Genomic DNA, 9,455 nt, shown 5'->3' with positions numbered 1-9,455 from the left:
TTTGTGTTTTAGAAAACAAATTTTTATCTGTTAATTATAGTAGGAAATCTATAGAATTTACCGAATGTTATTTCAGAAAACATTATAACCCATCGAAAGATGTTCCTAACAATATCTTAGAACACTAAAGGTTTTTTTTATAGAAAAACTGTATAGAATATCTATAGTATAACTTTCGAATTTTATTAGAGTTCTTATATCTTTATTTATAGAATTATTTTGGAGTGTGTTATAGAATTTTTGAATATTATAATATACTTTTACGAAAACTCTCTTAAAAGCTTGCAGAGGAGCTCAGATCAACTTAGATTAACTTGGGTAGATGCCACAACAAATAACATACGAGTGAACCTAATTGAGAGTATATAGAAAACAGATACTACACTTTGATCGTAGCCAAAAGACTGAGAAGCTAACGTTCAGCTCGAGATATAAATATTCATAACAAATGATTCAATTTATGCAAACGGTAAAATGCAAAAAAAAAAAAAAATTACGTCATATGTGGCGAACCGTGGCATCCACATTTCATATGAAATATTAGGCCTGAACAATCTCCTTCACCGGTTGGATTTTTAAGAAGATCCAAAGTCTATTAGTAATCGAAACGGTTTCAAATATTAAATTAAATTTCACTTAGAAAAACAATTATTGAAAAACCGGAAACCAAGACTTTCAGTTAAGACGAAAGATCGGAGACTTGTTACCAGAACAAAGTGGAAATAAGATATCAGAAACCATCAGAAGATGATCTTCCTGGCAACCAGACTTTCCGGCAGAGACCTGCAGAACACACTTTCCATCGGAGACCTGGAGACGAGACCTACCGACGTAGACCTAGTGGCCAGACCTTCCGACGGAGATCTGAATACCCGGAGATCAGATATTTCAGCAAAGACCTGGAGAGTAGTTGTTCCGGCGGCGATTTAGAGACCCAAGTGACCCAATCTTCCAACGGAGATCTTGACACCATATATTCCGAATGCGGCCTTGAGACTTGGATATCATATCTTTCGGTAGAGACCGAAAACTTGTAATCAGAGACTGTTTATACGCTATGACCGGTAACACTGTGCATAGTAAATTAAATGCACCTTTTTTTTGATACACGACAAGCTGCTTAATTTCGTAAAGTTGAGGGTATTTTCTTGAAAAGCATTACACTGTCTGCAACATAATAAGTCACTGGTCTTTGCTATTAATTATCGTTTCTTCCGTTAGTTGTGATACATGTAAGTAGGCGAATAATGTGTTTAAAGGATCATGCTCATACAGTTTATGCAATGTGTATTTCAACAAGCCAAATCTGGAAACCGCTAACCGGTTACTTATGCTGTTTTCTAAAAACAAACCATTGGTAAATCGTGTTGAAATTCTACTAATTTTACAAATGAATAATTGCTGTTTAAAAAACGACCAATTCTACAGAAAATACACTATATACCAGTGAAAAACTGGTGTTTTAAAAACAAAAAACAGAGTAAATTCTATAAAAATTGAACTATAATTACCAGTGAAGTTTTTTAAAAACATTTGGTAAAACTATATAAATAACTTTAATAAAAGGTTCAGAAATTAACTCAAATATCGAAATAAAATCTACTAAAAAGTCAAAGATAAACCATTAAAATAACCTAGGAAAAGTATTAAAAACCAAGGAAAACTATAGAGATAAAACTCAAAATGAACTTTGGTTACAGTAAATTGACTCAAATAGCTAAAGAAAATCTATTAAAAAGCCAAAGAAAAACCATTAAAAACCACAGAAAATTTATAGATATAAAACTCGGGTTTTCAATAGACATATTTTTGTAAGGGCTTGATGGGATAGCTCGAAAACTTAAACAGTACTTTGGGAATATCTATAGATATTTGAAGTTTTTAAAACCATAAATTTTTTCCCAAAAAAAGTAAGTGGTATTTTCTTCGAAAATTGTATAGAAAAAGTTATTCCTATAGTGTCCCATAGCCTTTCTATAAACCTCTATATATTTCTATAGATTTTCCATACACGATTTTTGTACGGGTAGATCAGGGGATCTTGCAGGCCAACGAACAGGACCAGTTCTTCCGATCCATCTTCCAGGAAACTCGTCGTTTAGATATGCAACCACGTCACGATATTGGTGAGGTGGCACCCCATCTGGTTGGAACCAGATGCGTCTGTACTCAGCCAGAGGAATGTCGTCCAACACGATGGATATTTCATTTTGAAGGAACTCCAAGTAGTTTTGACCGTTCAGACGATTTGGCAGGAAGAACGGGCCAATAATTCTGTCACCTAACAGACCAGCCCAAACATTTAAGTGAAACTGCACTTGGTGGCGGTGAGGAAATCCCCAGTGTGGATTCTCGTAGTCCCACATATGTTAGTTTTGACTGTTGAAAGGCCCATCTCTTCCGAATTAACATTCGTCAGACATCAGTAGTTGATCGTGAAAATCCTGGTGTGCGTCAGCCATGAGGCAAAACCAATTGCAGAAGTCGATTCGGCGCTGTCTATCACCGTCATGCAGTCCTTGGTGAAGTGTCGCTCGATAAGGATGAAAATGGTGTCTTTTGAGTGTTCTTCAAATGTAGTTTCGATCCAACCCTAAGTCAAAGCTGGCAGTCCTGACGCTCGCTCGAGGATAGGCGACGAAGTAGGCAAGTATGGTGTTTTCCATGTCGATGTCCTGGAGACCACGACCACGAAACCTAAGATTGATATTACCCCAGTTGTCGAAGTCGCGGACCACTCTGAGAACCGTCGTATGATTTGGTCTGCAATTGGGAAATCTTCGTCTAAATAACTGACTTACCAGAGTAGCATTACGACGACCTTCTCCGTAAAATAATTCTAGCATATAAGCGCGCTGATCTCGAGTGTAAAGAGGCATACTGGACAACAATCGGCCAAGCTGAGATAATGTTTTAGCTTTGAAATGTAAACGCTTTAAATACTACTCGGACAATTGATATTTCACGTTAAAAAACAACAAAAGAAAAATGAGCGTAATATTTGGTCTACAAATCTTGGTTTGATGATCTTACTCGTAACCACGTCGAAATGGAAGACGCGGTCTTTGTCTACTTTGTCTTATTAGGTGTTGAACGTAATAATTTTCTTTAACAATAACTTTTTGCAGATCTGATTATTAACAACATAGCTGAAAGCATAAGTTCTCTAAAATAAATGTACACGTGTGTTGTGCTTATGTACGATTGTTTACGTTAAAGGCTATTGTTTGTTTTTCCCCCGACCTCCAAACTCAGTGAAAAATAATTCTTTTTCAACCGAACCAAAGCCTTCCATACCTAACAAATAAACCCTGAAAATTTCAGAACGCTAGCAAAAATACATTTTGAGAAAAATGGCCTGATCGAGTAAATTGAGACACCCTGTAAATTCAATTATGGTGGAGTGGTAAGCTGAGGTGAGATGGCAGACTAGTTAGCGCTTTCGACTCGTGAGATGGCAGACTAGTTAGCGCTTTCGACTCGCAGCAAGAAGAGCCAGGTTCGATCCCAACTTGTGGCACTGGGGTAAAATTCGGGAGTACTCCTTCTGCGTTGAGTTGGCAAGTTCTTCGCCCTCTGGTTTCTTCTTCCCATAAGAAACTTGTTGAGGTTAACGGTAAACGCTAGTGTAGGGAGCTTAAGGCTCGTTTGGAATGAAGGGCTAGCCACCCTCCTAGGCATTGTAACCCGGCCACCTGTTTAAAAGCTTTACAAGTCGCTAGATGAATTGGGCCTAAGGCGGTGCTTTGGGTATTGGCCTAACTGATTTTTATTATGTGGAGGACCTCTAATACCAAGTTTATAGTTTATTTAGTAATACATCGGGTGTAACGAGTTCAAACGCTTGTCTAATGTCTAATTATACGTCAATTAAATATTTTCTATCGTCAAGGTTATCGATTATTAAACTCTATTGACTGCAAATTTAACTCTTTTTGTTTTAGAAAGCCAAATTGATTTTGGAGTAAATATTATATTACGTATAAAAACGAGAAAGGCGGGAGTAGCAACAACTGTCAAAGATTTTGGTGGAAACTGACCGTACGGTAATAGGGCCATATTTTTTCTTTAATGCATTGAGATATATACCAGATGTAAAAGTCAGGATTGTTTAATAAGCCAAAGAATCCGTAATATAGTCGTTGACGAGTTTTATTAGCTTTGGAGATATTTGATCTTCTCCAGGTGGTGCATTTGTTCTAAATTTATTAATAATTTCTTTATTATCGTTTCTGTCAACATCCAGGAGGACTTTAGAGTTTGGAGTATTTTGAAAAACACGTAATTGCTTGTCGTTTGTTTCAAACGGAGATATTTTACCACTTATCTGCCAATATCTACATCCCATCACTGTTCAAAATTTACCACAGGTCTAAATAGCTTCACCTCATAAGCGATATTTTGGTATTCACCAATTATTTTATGTTTTCTTATAATTACTTGATGCATTTAGTTTCTGAAACGTGTGTCAAAAAGAATAGAAGCTTAATTAATGTACCATACTCAATGTATTTTTTTAAGGGAGACAAAACTTTTCTTAAATATTATTTATTATGCTTCTGGTAATAGAAAAGGGTTTTACCGTTAAGTTGAAAGATCGGTACCCGTAGTTGTCTTCGTATATATCAAGTATATCCTTTCTTATTAGCACATCAGAAATTGAATTGATTAAATTAATTTTAGCCGTTACTAACTCGCCATTCATGTTCGCTTGATAAGCTTTGGTTAGAAGAAATGAAGCGCCAAATAACCAAACGGTTAGAAGCATCCTAAAAGCAGGTTTCGTATTCCATTCGTTGCCAGCTAAAAACATTGTAAAATGAAATATACTTTATCTTCAGATAAATTACTTTTTCTATTTTGCACCACTCTAAATGGATATTTAAGATTTTTGGTGTCAGCTGTGGTGATTTCATTTAATGTTCTATTTGTTTAGAAAAGTAAAATATATTTCTTTACCCAAAAATGTATTGATTAGTAAAGGTTACGATTTAAATGATAAAAAAATCATGATTTAGGTAAGTGAAACGAGAGGAAGGATTTCGACATATTAGGTATTGCACCAAAATACAAAACCTCTTATAAAACCAATATTCAAATATATAAGTGAATACGGATGTGAGGTGGGAGATTTGTGAAACGATGTTTTATCACGGGTTGGCATTAAGACTATTTGGAAAAGCAAATTCCAGGGTCAGATAACTTGGAGAATATTAAATCTTTCTAAGATCATCCATTAGAAGCCTTCCAAATATTTTTTGGAAATTCTAAATATATTATAGATTTGTGACACCTAAAAGATTAGAACTTTTTTAAAGCTAGTTGAGCATATTTAATAAAAAGAACTTTTTAAAAAAGATCAATGTTATTTATTATGCACAACTTTATCTTAATAATCGGAGACCGAATATAGTTTCGCTTAAGAAACAATCAGGGTAACAAAAGCTGAAACTATAGTCGGTCTTCTAACTCAAAAATTTATTGTGCAAAATTAATATGTTTGGTTCTTTAAAAGGTTTTAGTTATTAAAATGATAATTAAGTACTCTAGTCCTTTTTCAAAAGCTTGGCAAAACTAAGAATTCAGAACTATACTATTTGGTTTTACTTAAATGTTAATTTATTCTATGTAATAGTGTCCATTTTTTTTCGTTGCGAATAACGATATATTATTTTTAACATTGTCTAAGAAATTGTCGAATCGATAGTCTGACCAGCCTTTGGTCGGTGTTGGTACTAGTTAAGTTAAAATTTAGAGACGGTTTGTAATGTTATGTCAGATAAAGATTGTTCCTTGAATTATTAATGAATATTGGTGGTATTTATTTAAAAACTAATAAAGATTCAAAATAGTCTTTAGAAATGAACATCTTTAATTATTTCTAAGCGTAAAAATATATTTCGGAAAAAATCAAATCATTTCGTAGAGAGGTACTTAAATTCCATTATTTAAATTTTTGGAAAGTAATTTCGTTTAAATTATTCATTATTTAACAATATTTTTAAGTAGTACAGTCTATAATTATTTTCAATAAGCAAATCCGACTTTTTATTATTTCCAGAATGTCCCAGAGAGCCTCGAGCCATTCTCTGAACATTTACTAATAAATAACTTATGGTTTTAATTTGATGGAAATTATGAAATAATTACCATTTAAGAGAAGGTGTGAGTAGAAAAACCAGAGACTGTCGACGACATTTCGAAGCAGAACACTCAGTGATCTACAACTGGTTCCAAAGCCTTTGAAAAAAAACGCCGTGACCAAGGATATTACCAAATAAGAGAGCAGTAGGAACTGCCAAATGATTTCGCCGAGAGCCTGATCGGGCAGTAAGACTTGATCGTTAAGGCCCTCACCGTCCAAGCAACTCAAGATTCGATATCCTTGCGAAAAGTAAGGAAGGCTGACATGCATGATCCCAACCTCTACCGACAACTCAGAGTCTCTACTTTCGTCACTGGCTACATCCACTATCTAACAAAATATCTCGTTAGTTTTCTTGTGTCGTAGGAACGTGTAAAAGCAGAAGCACATAATTTCATATATCTTTATACGGCTAACGTTAATTCGTTGAAACGTGATTATCCGAAGGCTATCTGTATTGGCGTTCTTACCAATGCGTTTTGAAAATAAAATCTAATTGCCAACGAAATATTAAATATCTGAAAAATAAAATTACGTGCTAAAACAGAAAGGGTTTAGTGAGATTTGTTGGAAAATCGATTTATCGTTAGATTACTTATGACTTCTTAATCGATTTGTCTTAAAATAAAACCCAACCTGATCATCATATAAAATTAATTTGGTACAAGAACTGATCCCTGCTGTTGTCACGCTAGCCCAAATTAACCCAGATTGAGTAAAAGTAATCTGCATTCTAATTTTTAACTTGGAAACTTGCGGTTAACTTTTTCATAAATATGCAGGTTAATTATAAATCCATTTGAATCTTTTCAGGATTTATTTTTAAGTTAATTAAAAAACCAATTCAATTAATTTTGGTTGTTAACTATTAAGGTTCAAGATATCCATATTTATCTCACAGTTTCTAAACAAAGAAATGATTTGCTGATTTTGTTCTCAACGATACACTACGTATTTTAGCTTAACCGCAAAATAGACCATAAATGTATATCTGGTCTAAAGCAGTTTTGCCCAATATTGCAGCTATCGATCAACAAATAATGGAAAAATTATTCACAACTTGGCAAGGCAGTTCAGTTTTAATCCAATACCTTTTGCCTTGAGCGCCCGTCAAAAATTCCGATAGTCGATCGCTTTCCTCCGTTTTGAAATTCTGTTTATCGTTGCTTTATATTTAAAATGCTCACTGGAATGTTATTTTATAAACTGCACCAAATGGCAGCTTTGTAAGAATCATAAATAATTTTATCTATTTCTATAATTGTTTTGGATTTAATTGTACATTGCTTTCTAAATAATCACAGCGTTAATGGAAATCACATAATTTCATACATAATAGACTTTTTAAAAACCATGAATTTTCTGTGTGGTGACTTTCTCAATAAGATAAAATTTTTGACAAAAGACCTTACACCCTTATTTGGGTCAAAATATAATGGGTATTTATATTCTTCTAATAATGGACAAAAATTAATAACTACAATCAGCTCTTAAGCGGACAAATGTTTCTAAGATTTCGTATGCTTTATTAACTTAAGAATGGCACTAAATTGGCTGCTGATGTATTGAATATATTCAATAATGGTTTATAAGAAAGCGTTAAAAAATAACTATTTTAAGTTTTGTGATTGCGATTAAAGAAACTAAATTGAATACATACTCCTCGCAATAAAGCACTTTTTCCATTAACGAAAGGACTAAATACATGTACCAATCTAAAACCATTAAAAATATTTTAATTTAACGTGCTTCAAGAAACTTCAATTAGTAAAAATCCTATTTACAAAAAATTGTATATATTTAAAATTAATTAATTTTTAGGTAAATTTATTTCGGAATTATGAGAGTTGTACGTTTTTCAAACAGTTGAATATTGATAAATATTTAAAAAATACAATACGATTCAATTATATGGCGAAATAATGTTTAATTTGAGCCTAAAAAAGACTATTTTCAAAAAAGCTATGAAATACAACTAAGAAGAATAATTTTTTAGAAGCTGTGACCAAAATGACAGTTTTAAACGCTGCAAATAACGAAAGTTTAATTGTTGTGCTTTATATTTAGAGATATTGTTGCATATACAAAACAATGAATATCACCCACTGGTGACCAACCAACCAAAAAGCACTAACCCAAATAAAACTTCATGAAAAATAAATTTATAATAAAAAATAAAATATGCGGAACATCACTTATGTTTTTACCTCGCTTGGTGTAAATTTCGAAGAACATAACGAAATATTTTTTCCGGTGGCCACAAAAACAAGGGAGCATTTTTCAAAATATCGTATCTTCCTAATCCACCCTAATTAAAATTCAATTTTAATCATCATTAACTATCTGAGATCGTGTTCTACTTACCAAACGAAACGGTGGAATGAATTTTATTATAATCTGATTAGTTATATTCATTGGAAAAAGTTTTCCTTGTTGTTAAACTTTCTAGGTCGACGGCAATTTGAGAATAATAACAAAATAATTAATATATGTACTCGATTAAAATATGAGTTTCAAGAAAGTTTCTGAAATTTAATCGATACGATTAGATCATGCCATTAGGCCGAAATAAGGATTTGTGAGTTAGTTAAATTATATTTGTTATTAAATGATTTTAGAATTTTGTACAGTTTTACTGCTTAAGTGAATATTGCTTATGTTGACTTTGGGAAAAACAAGGCAGTTTCCATTGCGAATTAATAAAAACAATTGGAAATTTAAAATACATCGCAAAACTTTATACACTCCATGTGATGCGAAGTAGCAACGTGTAAAGCTATATCTATTGAACGCAAAGTGTTAATCAATAAACGTATAAGTCATCTAACTCAACTTTATTGTTGAGTCTTTGTTTAGTCATTTTCAAGCGTTTATATAATTAAATGTTTGATTAATACTTTATAATATAAACTATATTAAAATTTGAAAAAAGTTAAATTATTTAATTATTTTTTAGAATTGTACGATATAGTTCTTTCGGTTGTAACTCTGGCTGAACATTTTTTTGTTAACCATAATTTTTTAAGAAGATAAAATCGTATCTCCGAAAATATACTTTGAAACGTCAAATGTTAAATATACAAACATTAAAAACTTCGATCATACCACTGACTGTTTATTTTGCGAGCACTTGGTGTTTCATTTTTAATAATTTAGGGAAAATTTGCTTATTATTCATAAACTTGCTAGCGTCTAAAATGTTTGAATCGACCGACTGTGGCCTGGTTTTTTAATGGTTGAAATAACCATAACAAAACCTTTATTTCCTGACTCATATATCAATTATCGACCGAAATTTCTCTCACTATTA

At 32.7% G+C, this 9,455-nt stretch overlaps 1 protein-coding gene across 1 annotated transcript; it reads right to left on the bottom strand.

Annotated features, from left to right (window-relative positions):
* Window positions 1-675: 675 nt before the first annotated feature.
* Window positions 676-8,614, bottom strand: LOC149960390 (uncharacterized). Its single transcript, XM_090170530.1, has 7 exons — window positions 8,510-8,614; window positions 8,353-8,453; window positions 7,806-7,860; window positions 6,151-6,475; window positions 4,695-4,803; window positions 851-1,010; window positions 676-783 (listed from the first exon to the last, which is right to left on the bottom strand). Exons 1-7 carry the CDS (start codon window positions 8,558-8,560, stop codon window positions 676-678), a joined length of 909 nt encoding a protein of 302 aa, XP_090026656.1. The 5' UTR covers window positions 8,561-8,614.
* Window positions 8,615-9,455: the final 841 nt, after the last annotated feature.

The sequence above is a fragment of the Leiobunum rupestre genome, chromosome 1, assembly GCF_980474605.1.
Source record: "Leiobunum rupestre chromosome 1, qqLeiRupe1.1.hap1, whole genome shotgun sequence".
Taxonomy (NCBI): domain Eukaryota; kingdom Metazoa; phylum Arthropoda; class Arachnida; order Opiliones; family Sclerosomatidae; genus Leiobunum; species Leiobunum rupestre.
This window is presented reverse-complemented; position numbering and strand designations above follow the sequence as displayed.

Excerpts from the sequence above, each read along its gene's own strand:
- LOC149960390 (XM_090170530.1), bottom strand. The coding sequence starts at position 8,560 with ATGAATATAACTAATCAGATTATAATAAAATTCATTCCACCGTTTCGT. Across the intron at positions 8,454-8,509 it reads TCATTCCACCGTTTCGTTTG|GGTGGATTAGGAAGATACGA; the intron begins GTAAGTAGAACA and ends AATTTTAATTAG. Across the intron at positions 1,011-4,694 it reads CAAGCGAACATGAATGGCGA|ATATGATATCCAAGTCTCAA; the intron begins GTTAGTAACGGC and ends CTCTACCGAAAG.